Consider the following 16,750-nt stretch of genomic DNA (forward strand, 5'->3'; position numbering starts at 1 on the left):
TACTTTAAAAATGTATTCTGTTACATTTCTATTTACCTGTATAACAAATCAGTAACCTCAATAAAAGTAATGATACCTGATTACTTTCCATTACTTTTGGATTACCTCAATATCAGATACAATGCAAATAAATACAGGAGAACAAATTAATATATTATGCAAGATAACAGAACAATATAACCTTAGAAACCAAGGTATTTAGTATACAAAATGATTTTATTGATAGGAAAACCTGCCCTCAGCATATTCAGGCAGCAGCATATGCACCAACACTGAAACACATGAGCACATACTACAGTTTAAAAAACCAGAAATAAAATATGAGCTGACAGAAAATGCTCCTTTTTAGTTTAACACACACAGTTATGCTCACACACTATTTTATGAACATATAGGTTCACCTACTGAATTAAAAAAGAACAAATGAACCAAAGAAAGTGAACCATAAAGCAGATTCAGGCAGTAGGCGTATAGATTCACACTACAGAAACCACATCATGCACAGAACCCCCCCCCCCAAACGCCTCGTTGATGGTCCTTTGTGTTATTCCATAGCGTGGTGACATCACTATGTAACTCATTTGCATAGCCCCATCCCCCTCACGCTTCTCTCGGCCTGCACCCCAGCACAAGCTCGTCAGAACCGGCCGAGCAGAACCCAAGTGGTTCCTAAACACTGCGACACCATGTCGAGAAGACGCTGTTTCATGCGCTGCGAACGGAAACTCCCCTTGTTTGGACTACCGAAGGAAGAGGAGTTGAGGAAGAAATGGCTGCAATTCATTTTCATCAGTATTCCCACCCAGTTCAACCCGAACCTATCATTGTGTTCCCAACATTTCACCGACGACTGCTTCATGAACCACACACAGTTCGTAAACGGATTTTCGCAACGTTTACACATGAAATACGGGGCAGTGCCTACTTTGTTTGGTGACCCTGGCAATCCGGTGCCACAACCTGTAAGTCATTTTTAATATTACTTGTGGAGTTGCTAACACAGTGCTAGTCTCAGCTAATTTGCTAGCTAATGTTAGGAAGTTCAAACTGTAGTGCTTATCTGCTTTATTTCAACCAACTTTATAAATATGGCGGTGTTCTTTTCCGTTCACAACATGTTGAAATGTGTTCTAGTGTCGTCGGTGTAGTGTTACAAGCTTTTATGATACGGTCTCTTATCAGCTGTAGCTTAGCTATCTTGCTAACGTTAGCTGAGTTGATAATAACTCTGGCGCTGTTGTTCCTGCCCAGTCTCTGTTCTCATTTCATAGTTGCGTTATTGCCAACCAATACGACCAAAACCACCGTAGTAAAATATGTCACACTTCAATGTATGTTGGCTAATTTGCTAACGTAAGACAAGTTGATACTATCACCGGTGTGTAAGATACACAGACGTGGACTTTGAGGACCCAGTGATAACTTTTGATCGCTTCTCCTCCATGGATGTTCTCCCTGGCCCTTTCTTATTTCACTAATTACCCCTCCTCGACTCATCGGTTGCGGTAGAATAGTAAAAAAATCAGCTCCTAACGTCTATCCCTTGACCTCTGTGTGAAACGTCACGGGGTTAAGGGATAGTGGATAGGAGAATTCAAAAGGACTTAGGAGAAGAGACTGCGGTACTTTAGAGAATCCGACTGCACTTTCACTATCCGACGTGTTTATGATGCGCCAGCGGACGTCATAAATGTGCGTCTGCTGCTGTGGGGAAACTATGGAAACTACAGTTTTCTATAAAACAGACTACAACATGGATGTATAATAAGAACGACGGACTACTGTAAACTCATCTAGAGACTCTGCACCGTGCTCTGATGCTGTTGTTTTATGCTTTATGAACGTGGACAACAGAGAAACATATTCTTCATGACCAAAGTTGGAATTAAAATAAAAAAGGAAAGTGAAACTTATGCTCGTCACCCTCTCCCTCCGGTCCACATTAATACAAATGATCCCAATACGTATGATTGTATGAACTATGAAAATAACTTAAAATCAATACAAATGTATTTATTATAAACGTTACTCCTTAACATCTATCACTGTGTATATCACCATTCAAACATCTTTTAAAAGTTGAACAAACCCCACATAGCTCAGTAAAGACTGTGAAATGTTGACTTTATTTGATAATTTCAGTAAAAACTAACGTTCAAATTTATCTTTGATTATAATACTGATGAACGTTCAAAAACAAAGCACTTTGCAAATTTCTTTTTGGAAACAAACTACTTTGCAAATATAATTCCTGTTTATTATTATTATTATCAACACAGTTACTTTTTTATACAGTGAGGTAAATGGTAGATGTGCATGTATGTCATTCAGTATGCGTTTACAGGTGAATACGTCTGCATTTCCTGCCAAATACTAGCCTCAAAAAGATTAAAATATAATTAATGCAAATAAACTACTTCTACTAATAATAATAATCATAATCAATTCAATAATATAAATACTATATTATTGTATTATAATATAGTTGTAATATAGTCAAGACAAAACATGCTTATGACATGCTCAAAAACTGATATTTCTTAAATCTGTATTCAAATGTCGTTCCCTCTGTCAGCAATGTATCAACAACTACACACACATTTCTATCAGTATTTCTCTGTGTTGTGGTTGACATGATGATGACTGTTAGGAGTTAAGGGGAGAGGCTGAGCATCACCATGAAATGTGCAAATTGACATACAAATGAATAAAAGGGGAAAAAATGCTCCATGTTTTTTAGGCTGTAAACTTTAACTGTTATGTAAGCCAACTAGACAGACAGTTTATCACTCTTCCTCCTGAACATTAGCAGATAAAAGGCATAAAATACTTGAATGAATGGTAAATAAAGAATGCTGGAAATAACTGCATCTCCATTAGCCTATATGCTAGGCAGAGACTGCATTCATGTCGTGAATTGCAGCTGATGTTTTAATATGGCAATTGGCAAAAGTTTGACATTTGACTTATACAACATTTGCAAGTTGTACATTTGACTCATGCAGCTGAGAGCTGCGCACAAGCCTGCATGATCGGCCTGTAGGGAGGGACGGCCTTGACCGTAACTTTCATGATATAATTTCTCGGTCATAATCAGTTGTTTCCGTGAACGGCCGAATGTTGTGTGACGGCAAATGCTGCGGCTGCAAGGCATTGTGGGTCAGCATTTTCTCCTCTCCTTTCGTAAAGGGAGGTCCAGTGGTTCCTAAGCTAAAGGAGGTTATAAAGGAAGTTTGAAACCTCCTTTCCTATCATCTAGAGCAGTGGTTCCCAAACTTTTTGTGCCCAAGGCACACCAAAGGACAAGTAAAAATCTCAAGGCACACCTATTGTGCAAAATAGCCCTTATAACACGTGTTATCACTCATATCATGTAAAATATCTGTAAATGTGCATAATTATTTACTAATGCCAAATAAAATGTGACAGACAACTATATTACTCATGAAATATTTATTAACGAAATATTTCAGAAATGAATTTGAAACTTTATCAAATTAGGCTTCATCAAAGCAGCAACACACTCATTTAAACCAGACAGGTCACAACATTAAAAATGAGGCAAAGACTCAGCAGAAATTCAGCACAGAGAACTGTCAATGCAAGGAAGCTGCACTGTCCATGGGCCTGAACTACAAATTATAAATGTAACATTTCAGCAATCAGCATTGAAACATGTGCTATTGTAAATATTTTTGCCGACTTACAAATTAGTGGGATACATGTGCCTGTCGGGGCGCGCAGATTTTTTTAATCCTCTCCTGAGGAGAGGGCCACTCGCAAGTCCTGTTCAACAGAGAGCCGTGACCTCCTGTTGTTCTTTATGTAAACCAGAGTACAGAACGCCAACTCACACAGGTAAGTAGTGGGAAAAAGAAGAAGTTGCTCAATCGCGTGGTGGGAGATGCTTGGGTACTCCGATGCAGAAGCCAACCAAAACTGATCCAGTGGGAGCTCACTAAATTTGAGTTTCAGTGTGTGGTCCACACGGAGCTCTGCGCACTCCTCTCTCTCTTTCATAGTGAGCTTTTCTGTTGGGAATTCCTGGTGGAATGGGTCTCGGATCCAGTCATAGTCCTCGATGTCAGCCACACGTGGAAAATAGCGGTCAAACCTCTCTTTTAAGGTCTGAAGGTGTTTGGCATATACAGCGCGCTCCCTAGCTGCCTGCGGCGCAGCTGATGCCAGCGGGAACATGTCCATGGAGCCCTGTTCCAAAGCCTCGCGCCACAGGATAAGTTTGCCCATAAACCCCCGAATCTTGTCTGTGGATGATCAAATGTTTTCATTCCTGCCCTGAAGCTTGGCGTTTAACTCGTTGAGATGCCCAAATATGTCTGCGAGGTAAGCCAGCCTGGCGCACCACCTCTCATCCGCGAGCTTGTCTTTATGTGGGACAGCGTGTTCACGTGAAAACTCCAAAAGCTCTTCCCGAAGCTCATAAAGACGGGATAGGACTTTCCCCCGTGACAGCCAACGTACCTCTGTGTGGAGGATCAGGCTTTGGTGGTCGGCTCCCATCTCGGCGCACAGCTGGGAGAAGAGGCGAGATTTCAGGGGCCTTGATTTGATGTAATTCACCATCTTCTCCCGTAGTATGGCTTTCCATTTCTTTGCAGAAGAAAAACGTCTCTTTGATAGTCAGCATCAACATATCTGACGTTTGCCAGAAGTTGGGCAGCCCCACTTATGTCAGTAGATTCGTCTATTTGTAGGGAAAATCTGCCGCTCGCCTGCAGTGCCATAAGACAGGTAACTTTCATGATACTGTCTGCTGACAGTTTTTTTCCTCTTTTCTTTCGGTGGTGGGTTGTCGGCAGTCTCTGCACTGGTGGTTGGTGGTTTGCTCCGCACAAGAAAGCGCTCCATTTTCCCTCTTGCGTGTTTCTCTGTTTTAATGTTGTCCTTCAGCCTTCGATGTGTCACGGTCTTATAATTCCCACCTGTGCAACTGCGTTAACAGCGAAATATGGGGTTCTGTGAGGATTTTTTTTTAAAGAATTGTTTTTAGGTATAGAGTTTGCCTCTGTATTATGAAATGAGTGCATACAAAGTACTGATATAGTAAATTATAAAAAATATTATTTTTGTGTAGTTATATTGCAATAATAACGTATGGTTGTCACAAAATCCACACCGTTTGTGAACCACTGATCTAGAGCAGCGGGAGAGAAAAAAATAACGAGAAAAAGATGAGTAAAGTGTCACTTGCACACTTTTGGCTGTCTGTGGAGACCGAGTTCCCCCAACTCGCCAAAAAGGCTGTAAAAGTGCTCATTCCCTTCACCTCCACCTACCTGTGTGAGTGCGGGTATTCCGCATTGACTTTGATCAAAAGCAAGTACCGGTCAAGGCTGCAGCCAGAGGATGATCTGCATTTATTCCTGTCTACATTGCATCCCCGCCAGAGTCCTGCACGGGTCTGATTTTCAAGACCCGCTCCCGCACCGTACCCGCGACGTGCAATACCAAACCCGCCCCGCCACCCGCACGTATTGCCAATTAGTTCCGCAAACCGACCCGACCCGTCGGCACAAGATCCGCAAACCGACCCGACCCGTCGGCACAAGATCCGCAAACCGACCCGAACCCGCATATCCTATGAGCAGTGAAAACATGCAATTAATAACACACGCAGTTGCGTATTTGGCCCAAAAAGCGTGGGATGTTGGTTATTTTCTCCATCTAGGATGACACCAAAAGCCTCCCAGACGTTGGATTTCGCTGTGGAGGAAGAGTTATTTACAATGCTGTATTCTCCGCTAGAGAGCTTCACCTCAGCCATTTCGAATGTGGCCCGCTCAGCAGCAGATTGATGCGGTGCAGCTGTTATGATTATGCGCGGTCCCGCGGGGGAGATTATAGCAACAACAACAATAATAATAATAATTGGGAGGGGGGGCGCGGCTGTTCTTATGTTCTCTGAAGGGAGGCTCGCCTTCCCACACTTTGAAAACCCCTGATCTAGAGAATTCGAACGGCACTTATCATGGCTGCCACTGAGGTACTTCCGGGTAATTTCACTCCGTTAGGAAGGTTCCTAAGCTAAATGGACTATTCGACTGCAACCCTCGAATCCTCGGTCCTCCGGTAGTGACCCGGAAATGACTTATCTCAGCCAATGACAGCTCTGCATGCATCCCCTGGATATTATTTTATTAACTGCTTTCATCGCGACGTGATGTTTACACTGAGAACAGCTGTGAAGTCCGTGCAGAAAGCAGAGCAGTGTGTATAATATATATCACTCAGTATAACAGGCCAACATTACTCTCTTTATTTGTATGCTTTAGTTTAGTATATCTACAAACAAAGAGTCGATATTTGTCTAAAACCATTTAGTGCTTCACATAATAAAATACACAACGGCTGATATATATGATATGCTTTAGGAGCTGTAGTAGTGCGTGTGGTACAGTGTGTGTGTGTGTGTGTGTGCGTAGATGCGGCGGACAGACAGGTTTCATGGATGTTCTCCTCTCGTTCACTTTCATCTGTTTGTGTATGTAGCTCTGTAGGTGACCGTGCGGATGCCTGTTCAAAACGCAAATAGCAAATGGGAGAAAAAAAAACACATGTAATTTGTTTATCGCTATTAATGTAATGTCAAATAGATTTGTGATGGATGTAAATGTTTAGCCATAAAATATGACGACTATGCATTTGCTTAGTAGAAGTACATGATTTACTTCTGAATTGTAGTGGGGTAGAAGTACAAAGTAGCATAAAATGGAAATACTCAAGTAGAGTACAAGTATCTCAAAATTGTACTTAAGTACAGTACTTGAGTAAATGTCTTAGTTACTTCCCACCTCTTTACATAAGTTACATCATCTTTGTTGTGTTAATTGCACATTTTATTAACCTATTTATATTTATCAACACAGTGCACAAATTAAGTTCAAATATGCAATACCGCTAGACATATTCATTACAGACATAGGGAAGGCAACACAAGTAGACATAACATCTAGGGTCAGGGAATACAAAGCTGAAAGCATAAAAGTAAAAGAGGAATATTATGTTCAAGGTTCAAGGCTTTTATTGGTCATACGAACATAGCTACAGTGTAGTTATGACAATGAAAATCTTAGGTCACAGGCTCCTCCAACAGTGCAACACAATAAAACAGAAAAACATAGTGCGAGTAAATAGTAAATACAAAAAGAAAAATAGTAAAAATGGTGCACCTGTAGAAGGTCAGGATCGTCTCTATGGTGCACCTGTAGAAGGTCAGGATCCTCTCTATGGTGCACCTGTAGAAGGTCAGGATCCTCTCTATGGTGCACCTGTAGAAGGTCAGGATCCTCTCTATGGTGCACCTGTAGAAGGTCAGGATCCTCTCTATGGTACACCTGTAGAAGGTCAGGATGCTCTCAATTGGCGCGTTCACACCGGAGTACTTTTCTCACAATAGTTCATCAGAACTCAGATATATTTGCGTTCACACCAAAAAGCCCCCTGAACTAAATTAGTTCATCAGAACCATTTTTACCCCCTTTTCAGTCCCTGCTAGAGAGCAGGGACTTTCTTGGGAGAAAAAGGTTCCTATGTCTGATTGGCTGGGCGGAATGCAAACCACGCCCCGTAAAACTCCCAAAAAGTTTTGTGAAGCCGCCATTTTATTATCCTCGCATTAGCATTATTAGCATTAGCCCAGCGCACAAACGCAGAGAGACTAACTTATGGCAACACAAAAGAAAACATGGGAGCAGTGGAGATGAGGAGGTGTCTGCGTTCTGGAGATTTACTCGGAAGGCTTCAATAGAAGCTGCTGGGAGTCCCAGCAGCGTCTACTGAAGCCAGTCCCCAACTCCGGGGACTTCCGGCCGGGGACTTCGAGTGGCAGTATACACCGTGAAGTTGCTTCCGGCCTGCCATTAAACTCAAAGCAGAAGAAGAAGAAGTGACGTCAGAGCCTTCATTTGCCTAATCCACCCCCAGGAACTCATTGCGGTGTGAACGCGATCTGCTTTAGTTCATCAGAACTAAAAGAGTTCTCATGAACTGAGTTCTCATGAACTATTGTGGGAAAATAACTTGGTGTGAACGCCCCTTATGGTGCACCTGTAGAAGGTCAGGATCCTCGCTATGGTGCAACTGTAGAAGTTGCAGAGTATCCTGGAGTCCATGTTGAACCTCCTCAGCCTGCGGCGGAAGAAGAGCTGCTGTCAAGCTGTTTTGGTGATGGTGTTAGTGTGATGAGTCCATGTCAGGTCCTCAGTGATGTGGACACCGAGGAACCTGAAGCTGCTGACTCTCTCCACCGTAGTCCCATTGATGGCGATGGGGGCGTGTCCCTCTCTGCTGCTTCCTGTAATCCACAATCAGCTCCTTGGTTTTGCTGACGTTGAGATGGAGGTTGTTATCCTGGCACCAAGATTTCAGGTTTTTCGACCTCCTCTCTGTACGCCGTCTCGTCGCCGTCGGTGATCTGGCCGATGACGGTCGTGTCATCAGCAAACTTCACGATGGTGTTGGAGCTGTGTGTGGCCACGCAGTCGTGAGTGAACAGGGAGTAGAGGAGAGGGCTGAGCACGCAGCCTTGAGGGGCTCCGGTGTTGAGGATCAGGGTGGAAGATGTGATGTTTCCCACACGCACTGCCTGGGGTCTGCCCGTCAGGAAGTTCAGGATCCAGTCACAGAGGGCGCTGTTGAGCCCGAGGTCTCTGAGCTTGATGACCAGCCTGGAGGGCACAATGGTGTTGAAAGCTGAACTGTAATCAATGAACAGCATTCTCACATATGTGTTCCTCTGGTCCAGGTGTGAGAGGGCAGTGTGGATGGGGGGGGGGCTATGGCGTCGTCTGTGGACCGGTTTGCTCTGTATGCAAACTGCAGGGGGTCCAGAGAGTCAGGGAGGGAGGAGGTGATGAAGGTTTTGACTAACCGCTCAAAGCACTTCATAATGATGGGGGTGAGTGCTACTGGGCGGTAATCGTTGAGGCTGGTTGGTTTTAGACTTTTTGGGGACAGGAACGATGGTGGAGTGTTTCAAACATGTGGGGACTACAGACTGCAGCAGGGACCTGTTGAAGATGTCTGTGAACACCTCTGCCAGCTGAACTGCACACACCCTGAGAACATGGCCAGGGATGCCATCAGGTCCAGGAGCCTTGTGTGGGTTAACCCTTTTAAAGGATTTGCACACATCTGCCCTGTCTAAAGCAAAAGGGCAGGGCTCCTGGGCTTCATGTGCGTCCACAGCCTGGCTGCTCTCGAATCGAGCAGTACATAAGAATGTGAAGAATAGAGATATATATTACTTTTGTGCGTTAATTAACTTCTGTTGCCATCGTCGCATCTTATCTGGATATATGTGTGCTGCACAGTGTAGTGTGTATCATTGTCATGAAAGGCAAACAGGTGTGTAGTCTTTAATATAAATCATGATCGCTGCAGATCACAACTTGCCGCTAGCTGCTTTCAAGCTGTGTGTAAACGTGTGTTTCACTTATAGGCTGCATGAAGGTATAAACAGGTCTTAAATCAACTTGGCATCAGATAAATAGCCATACACAAATGTTAAACTGACAACAAGAACACTAAAGAGTTAATGGGGTACTGTTTTGAACAGGCGTACACATCTACTTTCTCAGTCTCTTGTCCTTACTGTAACTTTCTTGAGTTAGGCTTCTCAATCACAGCGTCACACACGCACTGAATGTGCAGCAAAGTGTTCCTATGGAGTTATTTAAACCAACAGATGAGTGGGAACATGAGGCAAAACAATCAAAATGTTTATTTCCTGGTAAGTCGGCAATGGGTCCTCAAAGTCCACGCCTACCACTAACACATTCGAATATCATCAGTTAATCTTGCACACCGGAGCTTTTATAAATGAAATCATTAACTGTTCTAATTTCATAGAATCTTTACTTTTCTGACCAAAATCAGGTCAGCAACTTTGATGTCCTAAAAGGACATCAAAGTTGTTGCCATGTTAAAATTAGGTTCACCATAACGTTGCATATACAACAGTGTCACTACTTCCTTCCTTTGTTTCTATCAAGTCGCCTTAAACAGACAGTTTTGACGTGTGATCTTTCCTTAATTTGTTTTGCTTACAGTTGTGATGACTTGTTTGGCTTCCGATGATGTGTTGATGCAATGCGAATCACGTTTAATCTAAATTAAATAATACACTTTTCACATACTTTCATCAAAGAAAATAGCCATTTAGAATAGTCAAACAAATCAAAACAAGAGTCAAAACTCAAATAAAATAATAAACAACTTAGACTTCTTTCTTTTTTTTACTTTGTGTAAGCTAATATACCTTGGCGGTTAAAAACTGTGTCTCGACGGTATCTTTTGCACAGGTTTCCCATCTTTGTGTCTCTTCAGAGGCTGGCGCCGTGGGAATTGTAGTCTTGTATAGTGTCTTGACTACAGAGGTCACGAATAGGGGACATTTTGGCCTTCTTTTATAAAAACAAAAGACTGGCTCTAACAAGCAGTGTAGTTGTTCTTGATGTTAGACTGGGCCGTGTTTGTGCAACACAAGCTTAATGTGCTTTTTAGTTTCTGAATGTTCATCAGATGCAAAATTAATTTGATGTATCTAATTGCCCTTTCTTTTAATAAAATCAGATCATCGCACCTTTAGCCAGATTCCATGATGTAGGATGCCAGACTGACACTCCACAAACCATGTCAGTGGGCACGAGGGTTTTGATACTTCCAAAAAAGGTGACGGTCGGCACACAGCTGGCCTGGGGAACTCTGAAGCACAGGCACGTGAGAAGCAAAGGTATGTAACTTGGTTTTTGTGTTTGAGATGCAGTACCTGTAAAACAACTTAGTTGTATGTGAGTCATAAGTTGATATTCAGTGCTCTTGAGATTTAAAAAAGGTCCAGCAGAAATAACATGACTCAATGTTATAGCAGTGACATATTTGTTTCTTTTCCCTTTCATTCACAGGCAGCCAGACAACAGAGTCCTCTCTCAGAGTTGTCAACGAAACGATTTCCAGTCTCCCAGATTTCCATTTGCCCTCAACATCTATAGAGACACCAGGTTTGAGGCCAAGAAAGAGGCCTCGTCTTGAGTTGGAGTACGATATGGAGGAGGAAGAAGAGGAGGAGGAAGAGGATGTATGGGACCCTACCAGAGAGGTCAAAAGTGAGCCTAAGGAAGCAATGTACAGCCCTGTTGGCTCTGTCGTTACAGAGGGATCCGAAACGCCGTAAGTTTGAATATTTTAGTGAAATATTCCTAGGAGGTATTTGCACAGCAATATTGTAAATATTAAGCCAACGTCTTCATTTCTTCTGTTTGGTGTTAGGCCCACGTACAGCGACTGCAAGTACATTGTTTTTGAGAGTTGCCTCAAAGAGCTGTTTGACACCTGTCCTGTATGTAAGAGGAGCTGTGACGTCCTGCGGCGACGGATGGGGACGTTCGTGGCATTCACCCAGCTCTGCCAGAACTGTACTTACTCCAGACGGTGGCAGAGCCAGCCTGTGGTCGGGAGCACCCCCGTTGGAAACCTCCAGATCTCAGCAGCCACATATTTCACCGGGTCATGCTTCTCCCAACTGGAAAAGGTATTGCTAATGCCACCTTTAGCATGTGAACATTTCAATCATGGCACCTTTTTTACAACTTGTTTCTCATGTTTTTCGTAGATATGCAAGGCCATGCATCTCCAGATTTTTCCATATGACACCTTCAGGAAGCATGCTAGGAGTTTCTTGGAGCCTGCTGTTGTCTACAAGTGGAAGGTGGATCAGCACAATCTCCTGCAGCAGCTACACCAGGGTGGAAAGGTCGCAGTTGGCGGAGATATGCAAACAACGGGTAAGCCAATACTCTGACCACAAAGACCTGACAGGTCTTTTTAAAATAAAGCAAACAACTTGTACATTAAATGGTGTTAAAAGTCTTACCATTGTCTGTCGTGTTGTTTTTAGGGAAAAAGTATGGCAGCTACACTCTGATGCACCTGGAGAGCAACCGCATTGTGGACCTGCAGCTCGTTCAGGTGTGTTACAATTTTCTGCATTTTTTTTTAATGCTTATTTCACGAGGCCCTATTCTCCTTTTTGTGGTTTTCCCTTTCCTGTAGTGTGTTATATAGGTTTTTCTGCATGTAAATGGTCTGTAAAGGCTACATTCGGACTCCTTAGTTTACTTCTGTAACATAGAGACATCACGATGTCACACGCGTGCTGCTATTGCCTAGTGCTCAAACACATTGTACGTGATAGGCTAAGGGGCGGGTCATCTCTGACAGTTGCCCAATCACCACAGAGCCGGCCACCTAACCAATCAGAGCAGACTGGGCTCTGGTTTCAGACAGAGGGTGAAAAGAGGTGCTGCAGCACAGGCAGTATGAGAAAAATAAAGAGCTTTTTGAACATTAAAGCATGGAGACACTACATACTGATATGAGGCTGAAAGTGAGCAGAATAGGGCCCCTTTAAATGTATGTAGCCTCACAGTGTACTCCAGTCAGTTTATACATGTATCTTGTGCCAATTACTCCTCTTTTTTTGCCTTCTCACGGACATGCAATTCATAGTTTTCATTTTGTTGCACTGTTGGAGGAGCATGTGACTTGTGATTTTTCATTGCCATATCTACACTGTAGCTAATGTGCACATGACAATAAATCCTTGAATCTTGAATCTAGTGAAAATCCCCGTGGAATTACGGAAGGACTCAAACTTAGTTATGTTATTAATTTGCGTTCATTTTTCTAAACGTGTAAATGTTTCCGGATTAATTGCATGTGTTAACACGTTAACATTGACAGCCCTATTTATTTAATTTTGCCACCAGAGCAATGAAGTAGGAGGTAGGATCCACATGGAGAAGGAGGGGCTGAAACGTTGCCTGAATGTTCTGGAGTCTAACTGTTTGCCAGTGGAGTACATCGTGACAGACCGCCGTCCACAGATCCAGAAGTTTCTGAGCGAATGCAACATCACACAGTTCTACGACGTGTGGCACTTTGAGAAAGGTGAATGTTTATCACTGTATATCTCATAAAATACACTGTGCGTTTTGTCATTGTATATTAATTTAACACATGTGTACATTCTTGCAGATTTGTCCGTGAAACTTAAAAAACTGTCGCAGAGCAAGGACTGTAGGGTGCTGAAGAACTGGCTGCGCAGCATCAAGAACCACGTCTACTGGACCGCAGTGTCCTCAACTTCAGGGCCCGAGAAGGTGGCCAAGTGGACTTCACTGGTGAACCATGTGCAAAATGTACACATGCACAAAGACCCCATCTTCCCCAAGTGTGAGCATCCTGTCAAAGTGTCCCGGGATGAAAGTAAATATGTCAAACCAGGTATGTATTCATAATATGACTCCAAAAAGAACACCCACAACAATCATTTCAAGTATCTCTTTTGAAATACTGATTGGTCTTTGTATGGACTGTTTTTTATGGATTGTTTTTTTTTTATCTAAGGTTCAATTGCACTCAACAAATTGGAAAAAGTCCTCGTTAACAAGACAGTAGTGGGGGATGTGGAGAAGCTGAGTCATCACAACCAGACTGCATCTCTGGAGGCCTTCCACAGACTCATCCAGCGCTTTGTGCCGAAGAATGGGGTTCTCCCTTTCATGGAGATGTTGTGCAGGTAATAAGCTTGTAACAAACAAGTGGCTAAAAATTACAACAACAAAATCAAATTGTTGTTCATTCTAATTTGCTATTCTATTTTGCAGGTTGTACTTAGCAGTCATGCATTTTAATGAAAATGCAAACCGTGAAGTGGTCTACAAGGTCGTGATCCTCGAGGACTTCAAGGGTGAATGCATCACCAAGCCAGTGAAAACAGAGCCAACACACAGTGAGTCCTAACATCGTTTTATTTAAAGAGGCCCTATTATCAGGGGTGCACACAACTTTCTCAGTGAGGTACTCAGATGAGTACCTGGAGTCAGTGTTTGGTACTCCAACTTCTGGCGATTGTCAACGGGGGGGGGGGGTGACAGTGGAGTACAGCGCTTCGCGATTGTTGACGGGAGGGGGGTGGAGTACAGCGCTTCGTGACCGCGGGGCGTGTGAACGTTGTCATCAGCTGTTTTAGCGCAGGGCTGCTGTACAGACCGACGTTAACAGCAGCCCTGTCTGTGCACACGGAGACCAACTCTGTCGTCCGGTGATCTAACCGCCTTCTGGAAAAGCTTCACAAGAACGTCGGTACGCAAATGCGCTTTGTGACACAAGTGACGGTACGCATTTCAGATTGTTGCCGCGCATGCGTACCTGCGTACCAGTTATGTGCACCCCTGCCTATTATCCTTTTTGGGGTTTTTATTTTCCTGTAGTGTGTTCTATAGGTTTGTGAGCATGGTCTGGAACAAAGTCTTGCCTTTCAGAATATGAACTTCAACTTCAGCGATCGCCATCTCCTTTCACTCTGAAAAGTGCCGCCCCCACTCCCTCCATACGCCCCCCCGACAGGCTGACAACATGGCAGGGGCCGGGACAGTGGGTTTTTCGCAAAAATAAAAATTCTAGAAAAGTCTAGGTTTCACTGTATTGAAATATTCAGATAATGAATATAGCGTTGAAGTTTGTAAACGTACGATGATGGGCAGTGATTGGAGCAACATAACTGCAGAGGCATTAACACAGGTGGTGTGTGATGCGTGCGCTTCCTTGAAAATACACACAGCACAAGCACACACTCTCCGACTTTCCCTCATCCGAGTACAAACAGCATCGTTTTTTTAGGGGTACTATGCATCCAAAATATTAAGCCTGTTAGCCCCCTCACAAAATAACTGTAACTCAAAATGTTTTTGGGGTCTAAGGGATTTTGATAAATCACCTCACAAATACGTACAAGGAAGACAGATTCAGAAGATTATAATTGAAAAGCAGGTATGTAACTAATTTGAATGAATTGTTTTACAGATTACGTGGATGACCTGATGAGGCTGGTGTTTGATGAGGTGCTGGAGGACCCAACTCCTTTTGTGGAGGAGTTAAAGACCATCCCCATCCCCGGGGAGCGCTCCTCGCAGCAGGAGAGGCCTTCGAACCGTGAAGAGGTTCCCCACAACGTCTCCAGCCAAGTGATGTTAGGAAGCCAGCATACTAACCTGCTGGTGCAGCAAACCCCTGGAGTATCGGGAATACAACCCTGGTTTATCATCCTGAACGCCCCCAGCTGACAGGGCTGAAGAGATGAGACCAGACACTTTTAGCTGTACAGATAAAACCGTCTCTTCTTTGTTGATATGTATATATAGCTGCTGATTTACACATGTTTTATTCAGTTTTTCAACTTAAACAAAAATAAATTCACTTTGAGAGAAAAGTAATTTCTCTTTCTGAGTTTCTTTGCTTAGTTATTTGCGTCCTATGGTATAATAAACATACAAGTTCAGATTTGTTTTAACGGTTGACTCTCATAATACTTCCTCTTATTCAGTTTGATGCCTTATAAAAGGCAAGCGCTAATTAACATTAAATGTTGATTAAGTGTTTGAAGTTTGTTGGTGTAACAACCAAATGGAGATTTTCGTTTTAATTCTATAAACTACTGACCACATTTCTCTGTGTTGGAATTCAACACACACTGGAATGGAATGGCTGCCATACATACAGATTGAGATTTAAGAACAATTTGGAATTTTTTCCAGAGCTGTACATCTTTATTACAAGCATACTCCAACATGTTATTGTCATGTCATTTACCAAAGTACAGTTTTTCCTCTAGGCAATATTTGACCTATATTTGTTGTCGGCACGGTTGGTTAAATGTTTAAAGCATATAGAAAATGTGTACTGCTAGTGCTGCCGTTTTAAAGAGAAAGTAATTAAAGCTGTGTAAATAGATGTTTGGCCACATGGGGGCAGCAGAACAAGCTGTTGGCACTAGACTGAATTATGATCTTCTAAAGCAAATAGCTTGTGTTGCTATTCACTTGTGAAGCCACAATAAGACACAACAAATGTATTTGGAGGCATATTTGTATTCAATTGGAAAAACTCCTTTTAGCTCTGTTTTGGTCTCCACTGATACCAGAGGGAAATATCTCAGTCTTTAACTGTTCAATTCTCCACCATGCCAACAACTAGCAAGTCCCTTACCTCTTTACTCTAGCTGGCAGCAAGTAGTTGTGGATTAGGGAAGCAATGTGGGAGCCTAAATATATAATATAAATAGCAGTTTCTACACATGTTCTAAAAAACAAACGGCTAAACAAGATGATGATAAATAAGTTATTGTTATTACAGTGCAGCTTTATGCCATTATATGATGGTCTGGTTTTAGCTCTAACCTACGGGGCTGTTAGGGGTCACAGCTGAGACCAGAGGCCTGTACTACGAAGCTGGATTTTCGCTTAGCCGGCTAACTTCAGGGAAATCTCGGGCTTTCCGGTCCTACGACGCTGGTTCTCTTTTTAGCAGGCTAGATTTCCATGGTAACTTATGCTGAGCGGCAAACCTGCTCCGGAGCAGGTTAGGTGGCAGGCTAAGAGATCAACTCAGTGAAAGCACCGCCTGCTGACCAATCAGAGCTCCGTGTGCGGAGTTTAAAGCTATCAAGTCATATTACAGGATAGAGGAAATACAGAAAAACTGCCGTTGCAGGAAAGACGGCCGGCAAAAATCAACTGACTGTGTGAACGTGAAAATTAATAGAATATCCCCTCCCATCTTCAGAGCAATCTGACTATTATAATATTAGCGTTAAGAAAGCTTACTTAAATATCTGCCACGACATAAGTAACCGGATCAGAGTAACATTAAGTACAGTCCGCGGCACTGT

General features: G+C 42.9%; 1 protein-coding gene across 1 annotated transcript; it reads left to right on the forward strand.

Annotated features, from left to right (window-relative positions):
- Positions 1-577: 577 nt before the first annotated feature.
- LOC117498306 lies at positions 578-15,296 on the forward strand. Its single transcript, XM_034150317.1, has 11 exons — positions 578-962; positions 10,594-10,753; positions 10,926-11,190; positions 11,290-11,551; positions 11,633-11,804; positions 11,918-11,988; positions 12,789-12,969; positions 13,057-13,305; positions 13,429-13,600; positions 13,689-13,813; positions 14,887-15,296. Exons 1-11 carry the CDS (start codon positions 687-689, stop codon positions 15,144-15,146), a joined length of 2,193 nt encoding a protein of 730 aa, XP_034006208.1. The 5' UTR covers positions 578-686; the 3' UTR covers positions 15,147-15,296.
- Positions 15,297-16,750: the final 1,454 nt, after the last annotated feature.

This window comes from Trematomus bernacchii, unplaced genomic scaffold (assembly GCF_902827165.1).
Source record: "Trematomus bernacchii unplaced genomic scaffold, fTreBer1.1, whole genome shotgun sequence".
In the NCBI taxonomy this organism is placed as follows: Eukaryota; Metazoa; Chordata; class Actinopteri; order Perciformes; family Nototheniidae; genus Trematomus; species Trematomus bernacchii.

What these genes read in the sequence shown, in the direction of transcription:
- LOC117498306 (XM_034150317.1), top strand. Translation starts at nt 687, where the DNA reads ATGTCGAGAAGACGCTGTTTCATGCGCTGCGAACGGAAACTCCCCTTG. An exon ending in CAGGCACGTGAGAAGCAAAG is followed by an intron (nt 10,754 to 10,925) that starts GTATGTAACTTG and finishes TTTCATTCACAG; the next exon opens with GCAGCCAGACAACAGAGTCC. An exon ending in GAAAACAGAGCCAACACACA is followed by an intron (nt 13,814 to 14,886) that starts GTGAGTCCTAAC and finishes ATTGTTTTACAG; the next exon opens with ATTACGTGGATGACCTGATG.